Source organism: Orycteropus afer, unplaced genomic scaffold (genome assembly GCF_000298275.1).
Source record: "Orycteropus afer afer isolate SDZICR_OR568_19922 unplaced genomic scaffold, OryAfe1.0 scaffold00134, whole genome shotgun sequence".
In the NCBI taxonomy this organism is placed as follows: Eukaryota; Metazoa; Chordata; class Mammalia; order Tubulidentata; family Orycteropodidae; genus Orycteropus; species Orycteropus afer.
Window position 1 is genome coordinate 4,622,766 of NW_006921721.1, and position 12,713 is coordinate 4,635,478.

The window sequence follows — 12,713 nt, forward strand, 5'->3', positions numbered from 1 at the left end:
AGGAATCCAACTGATTTTTGGATGTTGATCTTGTATCCTGGCACTGAGCTAAATCTCTCAATTAGTTCCAGTAGATTTTTGACTGAGTCTCTTGGATTTTCTAGGTATACGATTATATCATCAGCAAATAGGGATAGTTTGACTTCCTCCTTACCAATCTGGATGCCTTTGATTTCCCTTTCTTGCCTTATTGCTCTGGCTAGGACTTCCAATACAGTGTTGAATGGAAGTGATGATAGAGGGCATTCTTGTCTGGTCCCTATTCTTAAGAGGAATGGTTTCAGTCTTTCTCCATTGAGAATAATGTTGGCTGTTGGTTTTGTATATATGCCCTTTATTATGTTGAGGAATGTCCTTTCTGTTCCTATTTTGCTGAGAGTTTTGATCAGGAATGGGTGTTGGATTTTATCAAATGCCTTTTCAGCTTCGATTGATGATCATGTGGTTCTTTTCCTTTGTTTTATTTATGTGATGGATGACGTTGATTGTTTTTCTAATGCTGAACCATCCCTGTATACCTGGTATGAACTCCAGCTAGTCATAATAAATTAATTTCTTGATATGTTGTTGGAGTGTCTTGGCTAGCATTTTGTTGGAAGATTTTTGCATCTGTATTCATGAAGGATATTGGTTTGTAATTTTCTTTTTTTAGTGATGTCTTTGCCTGGTTTTGGTATCAAGGTTATGCTTGCTTCATAAAATGAATTTGGGAGGATTCCATCCTGTGTTTGGGAATAGTTTGAACAGGATTGGTATCAGTTCTTCTCTGAACTTTGGTTAGAATTCTCCAGTGAAACCATTTGGGCCAGGCTTTTTTTGTTGTTGGTAATTTTTTTATGACCTGCTCAATTTCTTCTTTTGTTATGGGTGTGTTCAACTTTTCCACCTCAGTCTATTTTAGTTTAGGTAAGAAGTATGTTTTTAGAAATCTGTCCATTTCTTCTAGATTTTCAAATTTTTTGGAGTACAGTTCCTCACGGTATCCTGATATTATCCTTTTTATTTCAGTTGGTTCTGTTGTGACGTCATCCAATTTGTTTCTTATTCATGTTATTTGTAGTCTCTCCCTCTTTTCCTTTGGTGTATTTGCCAGTGGTTTGTCAATTTTATTACTCTTTAGAAAAAAATAAACTAACTTCTAGTCTTGTTGATTTTTTCTATCGTCTATATTCTGTTTCATTTTTTTCTAATTTTATAGCACTGTGATCTGAGAAGATGTTTTGCCATATTTCAGTGTTTTTAAATTTATTAAGGCTTGCTTTGTGGCCTAACATATGGTCTGTCCTGGAGAATGTTCCATATGCACTGGAATAGAATGTATATTGTGCTGTTGTTGGGTGAAGTTCTCTATAGATGTCTATAAGGTCAAGTAGGTGGATTGTATTTAGTTCTTGTGTGTCTTTGTTGAGTTTCTTTCCAGTTGTTTTATCTTTGATGGAAAGTGGTGTATTAAAGTTTCCTGCTATGACTGTGGAGTTATCTATTTGTATTTTCAATTCTGTTAAAGTCTGATTTATGTATTTTGGGGCTCTTTCATTGTGTGCATAGACATATATTATAATTATGTCCTCATGTTCAATTGATCCTTTAATCATTATATAACGTCCTTCCTTATCTTGTATGATAGTTTTTGTCTTGAAGTCAGTTTTTATCAGAAATTAATATTGTCACTCCTATTTTTTTTTTAATTGCCATTTGCTTGATACATCTTTTTCCAACCTTTGATTTTTAATCTCTTTTTGCTTTTGTCTCTAAGGTGTGTCTCTAGTAGACAGCATAATAATGGGTTATGTTTTCTTATCCACTCTGCAGCTTTTCATCTCAAATGGTGCATTAAATCCATTGACATTCAGTGTAATTATCGACAAGTATGAATTTGTTGTTGTTATTTTTTTACGTTTTTTTTGTGGTGTTGCTGATTTCTTTGTTCCATAAAATTTTCTGTGCTGATCTCATTTTGTTTATGAATTGTGTTACCACTTCCTTTGTTGCTGTTGTTTTAGTATTTGCTAAATATTTGTGCTTGTCCTCTTTTTATTGCAATGTGAAGGTTTATCATTTTTCTTTGGGGTTACCCTGTGATTTATAACTTTCTTGCCAAGTTTACTTTGGATACTTCCATTACTGAGTTGATTTCTGGGGTATGTCATCTTGTGTGTTAACGGTTGGTTTTTGTTTGCTGTTGTTGATTCTCTGTCCAAAAGACTCCTTTTAGCATCGCTGGTAAAGTTGGTCTTGTTTTAACAAATTCCCTTAATTTCTGTTTATCTGGAAATGTCCTAATTTCACTATCCTATTTGAGGGACAATTTTGCTGGGTATATAAATCTTGGTTGAAATTTTTCTCTTTCAGGTTTTATATATACTATCCCATTGTGCTCTCCCTTACATGGTTTCTGCCAGGAAATGAGAGCTTAGTCTTACTGATTGCCCTTTGTATGTAACTTTTTGTTTTCCCTATATGGCTTTTAGGATTCTTTGTCTTTGGTTTTGAAGAGTTTGATGATGATATGTCTTAGTGATTTTCTTTTGGGGTCCATCTTGTTTGAAGTTTGTTGGACTTCTTGAATGGATATATTCTCGTCTTTCATCCTATCAGGGAAATTCTCTCCCAACAAATCTTCGACACTTTTCTCTGTGGTTTTATTTGTCTCTTCCTGTTCTGGAATTCCGATTACTCGTACATTATTAGTTTTGACTGTATCCCACCTGAACCTTAGGCTTTCTTCATTTTGTTTTGATCTTTTTTCTCACCCTCTTTTCCTGAGTTATTCCTCTTTCATTAATATAAACTCACTGCCCCCTAAGATTCATATCTAGTCTTTCAAATTCTTGTTGTCAATTTGATCTCATATAGATCTTAAAAGAGCATAATGCTTAAGGCAGATTTTTTTTTTTTTTTTTTTTTTTTTTAGAAGAGAAACTATTGTTTGGTTTAATGTAGACTTCAGGGCATATTTTTGGTTTAAAGATAATTTCAGAGCAGTAATTTCAGGGGTTTCTCCATCTACCCTCCATAGCTCCAGAAAGTCTAGAGTCCATAGAAATTTGAAATTCTGTTCTGTGTGTTTCCCCTCTCAATCAAGATTCTTCTGTGGAATCTTTGATCAAAATTCTTGGTAATAGTAGCCAGGCATCATCCAGTTCTTCTGGTGTCATGGCATAGGAGCCAGTTGTTCATGGACGCAATTAGCCACACATTCTTTATTCTTCTTCTATTCCTGACTCTGTTTCTTCCTCTGTTGTTCCAGGTGAATAGAGGCTAATAGAGACCAGTTGTGCCTTGGATGGTAGCTTGCAATCTTTTAAGACCCCAGGCGCTATCCATTGAACTAATATGTAGAACAGAAGCACTAACCACTTTAGGCTAATTAACTGGAATACCTGATGAAGCCACAACCCTAAGTCCCTTAAAATCAAGGAACCAAATCCCGTGAGGTGTTCCTTATACAATAAGTGGATATATCTATCACACATCTTTTGCCAATTCAATTTTTTACAATTGTACAACTTATTGACAGCAATTACAATAATCTGCTGTGCAAACGTTCCCTTAATATGATTTTTCCATCATTGTTAACCCCTCTTTTACCCTTCCTTCTTGCCCTTGGTAACTATTAATAAATTTTGGTCTCTGTACATTACCTTTTTTTTTTTTTTTTTTTTGGCTTTTATGTAAGTGAGATCATATAATATTTATCCCTTTGTGACTGGCTTATTTCCCTTAGAATAATGTCTTCAAACTCCATCCTACTGTAGCGTTTATCAAGAGTTCATTTATCTTACTATGTGAGTAGTATTCCATTGTATATATGAACCACATTTTATTTATCCATTCATCCATTTATAGGCATTTAGGTGTTTCCGCCTTTTGGCTGTTGTGAATAGTGCTGCAGTGAACATTGGTATACAAGTCTCTTCTTGAGTCTCTGCTTCAAGTCTTCGGAGTATATACCTAGGAGTGGAATTGCTAGGTCACATAGTAGCTCTATTTTTATTTTTTTGAGAAATTGCCACATGTTTTTGCCAGCAGCTATGCCATTTTGCATTCCCACCAGCAATGGATAAGGTTTCAAATTTCTCTCTTTGGCATTTGTTATTTCCTGGTTTTTTATCTTAGCCATCCTACTGTGGAAGTATAATGGTATCTCATTGTTGTTTTGATTTGCATCTCTAATGATGCTGAGCATCTTTTCATGTGTTTGGTAGCCGTTTGGATGTCGTCTTTGGTAAAATGTCTATTTATGTCCATTGCCCATTTTATAATTTTGTTAGAATCATTTTTTGTTGTTAGTTGTCAGAGTTTTATATATATTTAGATTTTTAGGTTCTTGTTGGATACATGGTTTTCAAATATATTCTACCAGTCAGTAGCTTTTAACTATTTGGTAAGGTCTTTTGATAAGCAAAGTTTTTAATTTTTATGAGGTCCCATTTATTTATTTTGTCTGATCTTTTGTTGAAAGGTAGCCCTGACAGCATTGCCTTTGCTTGTTCTTCTAAGAATTTTGCACAGTTAGGTCCTTAATACATTTTGATTTGTTTTTGTGTATGGTGTGAGGCAAGAATCCTGTTTCATTTTTCTGCATGTGGAAATCCAGTTTTCCCTGCACCATTTACTGAGGAAAACTCTTCTTTCTGCATCTGATGGACACCCTTGTCAAAAGTCAGTTGACCATAGATGTATGGTTTATTGCTGAACTCTCCACTCTATTCCATTGGTCTGTGTGTCTGTTATTATGCCAGTTCCGAGCTATTTTAGTCTTCCTGATTTGTTTAGGTCATATGTGTTCTCAAGAATCACAGCATAATAGATAAGTGAAGTCTTTTAGAGTAAGGTATTGTCTTCAGCTAAAACCTTTGTACTGTTTTATTAAATTTGTCTTCAAACTAATGAGGAAATGAGAAGTACAAACTAAATCAAAAGTTTGTTCTTTGATTCTGTAAGTTGAATACACTAAGACTAGAGTTCTTTAAAAGTTCCTTTTTTACTTTTCTTTTTTATAAAATATATAGTTTTATGGCCAGTCCTTCTGAATGTAGGAGAATAGGGTCAGTCAGTGTTTCTCAAACTTTTTTCCTTATCAAGTGTTCTTCAGAAAAAGACTTCATTGGCAGAGAGAGGACTACTATCACAGTCTTTCCAGAGCCTTCAATGTGCACCTTCATGGGAGACTTTTGTGTACAACATTTCTCCAATTTGTTTGATCACAGGCTTCTTTTATAGTGGGCATCCTGTGAGTCTACTGTTCCCTGGAATTCACTTTGAAGCCCTTTTGGAATAGATGAATTTCTCTAGGTTTCTTGGTTTCTGTGATATGTGGAAAGAGATTAAGCCATCTACCAAATGATGAATTCCATAGCATTAAGCATTATATCATTGTGTATAATCTGTAAAGATTTGCAGAGGAATAGCTTAAAATTACTTTTTTTAACCTGTTTGATATGGTCTAGAATACTCATGATTGGGTTGGGAAATCTGAGCACAACAAAAATATTATGACCCATGAAGAAGGTAGCAGAGCCTCAAACCCTGATGGGCCCTGCTAGGAGTGGACAGCGGGACAGTAGCTTCCCTGAGTAGTCACAGCCACCACATTTTATCACGGCAACATGGTAGCTGTGTGTAGGCAGCATACGCAGTTATATACATTGTTGCTATGCTGTTGAGTCAATTTCAACTCATAGTGACACCATGTCACAGAGTAGAACTGCCCCAAAGGGCTTTCCAGGGACAGACTGCCAGATTTTTCTCCTGTGGAGCCGCTGGGTAGGTTCGAACCACCAACCTTTTGGTTGAGCACTTAACCGTTGCACTGTCAGAACTCCTATGCAGTTTTATGTACTGTATGTATATCAAAATAATCAAAGCAGATATAATTGCATATGAGCAGAGAGTAGGAGATAAAGACCTGAATCCTCAACATGTCTCTGAAGACATGACACCTGCCTTCCCCTCCAGCCTTGTGCCTTTGCTCTTCTTCTGTGCACTCCAGCTGTCCTCAGCTGCTCTCAGCCTCCTTTGCCTGGCTGACTCCCACCTGTCCTTGAGATCTTCACTGCATCATCATTTGCAGGGGTCTGAGCTGCCTGTTACACCACTTGCGTAGCACTCTATCCTCCTTCTTCTCAGCCTTCGCACACATCCTCTTATTTAAATAATTGGCTATTAAGAATATTTCCACGTTTGGTCTTCCTTGATAAGTTATGAGTCCCATTCATGAATGATTCTTTCTATTCACCAGTATATCTCTAGTGCCTGGTACATAATAGATATTCAGCAAATATTTTATAAACACATCATGAGTGTAGGGACAGTAGCTTCCCTGAGTAGTCACAGCCTTTCCAGAGCCTTCTGCTTCTCACTGTGACCTGCTGTGTGTTTTATTTGACAAGACCCCTGAGTGGCTGGACAGTGACTCCTGCCAAAAGTGTGATCAGCCTTTCTTCTGGAACTTCAAGCAAATGTGGGACAGTAAGAAAATTGGCCTAAGACAGGTTGGTGATGTGGAATCTACATCAAAATGTATGTAATAGTTTGGAAATAACTAGCCCTTTTGCTTTTCAGAGAAGTTGCACCCATAGGCAGGAATTGTGGTGGTAGTATTATTAGGTGTCATTGAGCCGGCTCCGACTCATAGTGACCCTATGTGTACAACAGAACAAAACACTGCACAGTCCTGCCCCATCGTCACAATACTTGCTATTGTGGGCAGGAGTTGTAATGGGGATAAATTCTTATCTATGGGTCGCTTTGTAACTGCATTAGTTTCACTCCCTTTGTCTTCTATAGCTCACTCTTAATGAATTCAGTTTGGGAAACTGTAGTAACTTGTTCCCAGTAAGCATGAAGAGGTGTGATTTTAGAATTCTAGTGTCATTTACTGGGAGTTCTGGTAGCATAATGGCTAAGGCACTTGACTGCTAACCAGAAGGCTGGCGGTTCAAACCCACCAGCCACTCCTCGGAAGGAAGGTTGGGCAATCCTACTTCCGTAGTGATACTGCCTCGGAAACCCAAGGAGGGGTCGCTATGAGTTGGGGCCGACTCGATGGCAAATAACAACAACAACAACAGTGTCATTTACTAAAATATGCCTTAAAAGTAAGTGGTCATGCTTGGCTTATATTAGTACCAAACCTTGGAATTGTATTAGTGGTTTTTATTTTTCCTTAATTATTTCACTTTCCTGCCACTTGTCTTAGTTTTAGTTATTTAGATTTACTTGTAATACAGCATTTTCAGTCAGATTCCATGGTTTGATTTGGTTTTCTCCAGAAAAAGCAAATATCAGGTCACCTAGGTTGAGCATGGCCTAAGTGTAGATAGATAATAGCTTGAACCCGGTTTCATCCATGTTCTCCTTCCTCTAGCATCTTGATCGCTGGAGGTGGCAGCTCCTTGGTACACCAGCTTTCAGACAGCCTGACCTCTGAGTGGTTCCTATATAGTTCATAGCAGTGTTAGCTGAAAAGCACCGAGAATTGGGAAAGGAGGTGGAATAGGAGGGTGGCAGTCAGATTTGTTTCCCCATAGTCCTGATTCTGAATAAACATAGTACAAAAAAAGAGCACACCTGGTGTTTTCCTTTTCGTTTTATGGGCCACTCTTGGTTAGCATCCTCACCTAAGTGCTGTTGATCCACCTCATTCTACCCAGAGGAGGTGAGGTCGGGAGCCATAGTGAGTTTCTGCCTTCTCTTCCTTCTCCAGCACCACTGCCGCAAGTGCGGGAAGGCTGTTTGTGGCAAGTGCAGCTCCAAGCGCTCCTCCATCCCCCTGATGGGCTTCGAGTTTGAAGTGAGGGTCTGTGACAGCTGCCATGAGGCCATCACAGATGAAGAGTAAGTGTCAGCATGTCTGCCGAATTCTCAAGCCTAAGGAGAGGCTCTAATCGGAGAGCTGCGCTCAGTGCTGCAGCCATGACTAATACTGGCCTAGTGCTTGCTGGTTTAGAATATAGACTCTGGCAATGGTAAGAGCCCTCCTTTTCCACCAAGGGATTTGTGCTATCTTGTGATATAGGACAAGAGGATATGCTCAAAGAATCCATCTGTGGGCATTCTTCAGTACCAGCAGTGAGAGCACAGGCTGTGTGCATTTAAAATGATGCTCTTGGAGCAGTTCCTTTTGTTTGCCCATTTCCTTGAGAATTGCCCAGGAGGGCAGGGGCCCACAGTTCCCTTTGTAGCCCAAGCTGTTGTCTTTACAGGAGTTGCATCAGGCCGCAGGTTTCAGGTTTCATTTCCCAGGAGGAGCTAAGGTACTTTACCTAAGGGGCAATACTGATTGGCCAGCTGGTCAGATAGGCTGCTTGTCAGCCCTACCCAGTAACCTTAGTTTATTGCACCTCAGTGTGTGTTAGAGATAGGAGGAGCTCTGGTAGCATAGTGCCTAAGGCATTTGACTGCTAACCAGAAGGCTGGCGGTTCAAACCCACCAGCCACTCCTCGGAAGGAAGGTTGGGCAATCTACTTCCATAGTGATACTGCCTTGAAAACCCAACGAGGTGTCACTATGAGTGGGGTCCGACTTGACGGCACATAACAACAACAACAGTGTTGGAGAGTGGGGCAAATCTGTGTTGTCTCTTTAATGTTGGCTGGTTGAAAACTGCCCCCAGATGTAAGCAGGGTGTTCTAGAACAAGTTTCTGTTTTAATGAACAGTAGGAGGTCTTCCTAATCCTCCCACTCTTAGGCAACCCCAGCACTTTGTGTGTAATAATACCATTTTAAGTACCAGATGATTGTCTTTAGAGTTGCATGTAAATAGAAACATATTTAAAATACACCAGAGGAGGGCAGCAATTAAAGGAGAGTCTTGGAAGTTAATAAAGATAGAAACAAGGTTTTCCCAGTGAGATCAATAGTACAAATAGCCTTAGTTTATATTTTTTTCTTTCTTTTTCACTCATCTCAAATATAAATTGACATCCTTTCAAAAGAAGTAAGCACTTACGTCCATTTGATTATTTTCCATTTATTATACATGATGAAATTAATAAGAGAATTCTCTCACATTGAATTAGAGAACTGGAAGAGAATTCAGAGATAATCTAGTTTAATTCTTCATGTAAAGACAGACCTAGAGAGTCTAGGCACGTTGCAAAGGAAGACTGAATCTCTCATTATAAAAATTTTAAAGTGATCCTATATAGTATACTGGAGATGTGCCAGACAGATTTATTTAGCTAAAGGGAAAAAGAAGAAAATAGCCATCTTTCAAGAGCCTGGTGCAGAGGAGTGAAAACCCCAAAACATGATTAGAAAACAACTGTCCTTTTTTCTAATCACTGTTGCCCTTTCCAAGTCACTGTGCCTTCTGCCTCTTCTCTGTGGAAGTGTTTGAGTTCTTTCTAGAGCAACTGCCCCTAGAGCACCCGGGCAGCTGGCAAGCCTCAGTGCTACAAAATGCAGACTGAAGTACAGAATGGGAGCTCTGGTGGTGTAGTGCATAAGGCATTTGACTGCTAACCAGAAGGTTGGCAGTTCACACCCATCAGCCACTCCTCAGAAGGAAGACTGGGCAATCTACTTCCATACAGATACCAACTCAGAAACCCAAGGAGTGGTTGCTATTAGTTGCAGTTGACTCAATGGCAGTGAGTTTGGTTTGTTTGTTTTTTTTTAAGTACAGAAGAATCAGAATGTTTGCTTACATTTTGTTTTACTAGTTAAAGCTTCATAGTACTTCAGAAAAACTAAGCCTGCAGTTAACACCAGTGAAAAGAGGAGAAAGAATGGATGGCCCCTCTGTTAGTATGACAGTTCTTATTACCTTAGGTTAGCAAGCATGCCCTTTTTTTGGTAAGTCTTTATGGAAGTAGATTGCCCAACCTTCCTTCTGAGGAGTGGCTTGTGTGTTTGAACCGCCAGCCTTCTGGTTAGCAGTCAAATGCCTTAGGCACTATGCCACCGGAGCTCCTTTTAACATGTATAATCTCATTGAATCCTCCTAACAATCAAGGGTAGTAGCTTTCACATTTCTCATTTCACAAATGAGAAAATTGACTATAAAATCAGTAAACCTGTTGTCTTCAAGTTGACCCCAAATAGTGGTGACCTCATTTGTGTCAGAGTAAATTATACTCCATGGGGATTTCAGTGGCTGGCTTTTGTTCCCAGAAGTAGATAGGCCACCCTTTCTTCCAGAGCACCCCTGGGTGGACTCAAACCTCCAACTTTTCAGGTGGCAATGAAGTGTGTTAACGGTTTGCACCACCCAGGGACTCCTACGGAGGAAAAGTCAGCTGGCCTCCCACTCCCAGTTTAGTAAGTAGTAAGACCAGAACTCATGGCCAGCAACTCTCAGTGGACTCTCATTAGAAGTTGTGCTCCTTGACCATTGTGCAGTATGCCTCCCAAGTTGTTGGAAGCAAGCATGCATATTTAAAGAAAAAAAAACTATATAGGCAAAGGTAGAATATTTTACTGGCAAGCCCTCCTGGGATCAAACTTGGTGAAAGCACTGCTTGTTTGTTGTTGTTAAGGTTTATAAAAAGCACAGGTAGAGATTTTATCTCTGGAACTTCACAGACTCCATTGGAGCAACAGATTTGCCGGAAGGACTTTTGGAAATTTCTCCCACCTTGGAGAATATAAGAATCCTTTTATCTTTTTTTTTTTTTTTTTTTAATGCGTAACAGGTCTCCAGGAATGCAGGTAGATCTGATGAGTTTTTAAGTTAAGTGATTTTAGCCATTTGACTGAAAATTAGAGCTTAATGTCCTCTCAATCGACTTCATTCCTATGTCACTACTTTTCACCCTCCAAAACTTTCTTTTCTTCTCTGCTCCTTCCAGACGTGCACCCACAGCCACCTTCCACGATAGTAAACATAACATTGTACATGTGCATTTTGATGCAACCAGAGGGTGGTTACTGACTTCTGGAACTGACAAGGTCATTAAGGTAGGCCACTATCTTATTTTTGAAGCTTTCCATATTTGTCCTTATGTAAATACGCAGGAGTGCCAAGATTATGTGAGGTACTGTTCAAACAGCTATTCTTAGCAGTGAGCATTTTTGAGAGCCTATTACATACAGGGCCCATGCCAGGCACAGAGAAATGACATGGCCCCTGCCTGCAAGGAACAGCTAGCTACTTGAGACAGGGATATACTCTTAAAAAGAGAAATAATATAGATATTCATATAGGTACTAAAATGATACCTCATGGGAAAATTGCCAAGAGTAATACAGTTCTTTGACAAGAATTATTTTAAGAGTTCAGTAAAGGGAGAAGGTGCTGCTGGAGAAGACTTGGTGAAGGATGTGGGGTTTGAGCTGAGCACTGAATGAAAGATAAAACTTGAATAAACCAACAGAAATAAACAAGGTTTTCCCAGTGAGATCAATTAACAGAAACACTTGCCCAGGGCCTCTCTGAGGAGTATGGTAGACCACATGGATCAGTGCCACTGCAGAGACCCCAGACAGAAGGGGCCACACCTACGTCACTCTCTGGGACCCACCACTCAGGCCTGTCCTTGGAGCAGCAGCAGGATGAGGTGGTTAAAATAACCCCCTTTGGAAGCAAGGCAGACCTCTGTGACTTTGAGTAAGCTTAAAATAAACACTGGGAGTCTGGGTTCTTTTGTTTGTAAATGAGAGATCTTGTCAAAGTGTTTGGAAGATTACGTGAGATAAGATGTGGAAAAGACACAGTGCATGCCTGGGACCCACTTGGTGCCCAGTGTGCGTTAGTTCCCTTCCCCCCAAATGCCTTTCTGCCTTCCTTCTCCATCGTCATTGTCAGCTGCCATCCAGTCAGCCCTGACCCTATGCACAGTGGAACCCAACCCTGCCAGGACCTGTGCCAGCCCCTTCTTGGTTGTGGATCAGACCGTTGTGATCCACAGAGTTTCCATTGACAAATTGTCAGAAGTTGCTCTATTGGCTGGATCAAAGTTTCTAGCTGCTGTTGTCATGTTTTTGAGCTTTATGTTGAACTTTCAGATGAAAAAATGTTTTAATATATAGATTTGGAATTTATATTAGTATAGTATTTAGTTGATTTTCAATGAAAAAGTTTACTTAAAGAATTCAAACAGCTGAGTACTACTTAAGGAGCTCTGGTGGTGTAGTAGATAAGGCATTATTTGGCTGCTACCCAGAAGGTCAGCAGCTCAAACCTGCCAGCCGCTCCACAGAAGAAAAGTGGGTCAATCTACTTCCGTAAAGATTTACAGCCAAGGAAATACAATGAGGGGGCAATATGAGTCGGAATAGACTTGATGGCAGTGGGTTTGGTTTTTTGTTTGTTTGAGTATGTTTATCCACACCATTTTTTAATCCATGACACATCTTCCTTTTCTTTTTACAGTTGTGGGATATGACCCCAGTGGTGTCTTGATGACACCCCCCGGGATCAGAGAGAGCATGTTTACTGAAGAAGTGGTTGTTCTAATCTAAATCATTGCTGCAAATGTAAAGGAAAGTAGACACGCAAGAAGAGACAAACTACAGAGCCTGGATGAGTTCGCGTGTGTGAACTCATGGACAGTGGTAAACTGGTAACTGAACACTTGCAACTTGTTCATACAATATCAAAGAAGGTATTTTTTAAACAAATGGTTTATACAGTCTGGCTATGCTACATTGCTTTGAGTATAATGAAAAATCTGTGTGGGGTGTTTAATTTTTGTATTGCTTTACTTGTTGCTTGTGTGTCGGAGAAACGAGGGAAGTATCTGTTCAGGGCATTTTTGGTCA

The 12,713-nt window shown here is 39.4% G+C and overlaps 1 protein-coding gene across 1 annotated transcript in view; it reads left to right on the forward strand.

The window, feature by feature from the left end:
* The window catches only part of WDFY2 (WD repeat and FYVE domain containing 2), a 354,163-nt gene extending 341,809 nt beyond the window's left edge, over window positions 1–12,354 (forward strand). Inside the window, exons 9-12 of the mRNA XM_007945228.2 lie at window positions 6,396–6,497; window positions 7,712–7,842; window positions 10,802–10,910; window positions 12,325–12,354. Of these exons, the coding sequence (XP_007943419.1) occupies window positions 6,396–6,497; window positions 7,712–7,842; window positions 10,802–10,910; window positions 12,325–12,354 (372 nt within the window). The remainder of the gene's footprint in view (window positions 1–6,395; window positions 6,498–7,711; window positions 7,843–10,801; window positions 10,911–12,324) is intronic.
* The last annotated feature ends 359 nt before the right edge of the window (window positions 12,355–12,713 follow it).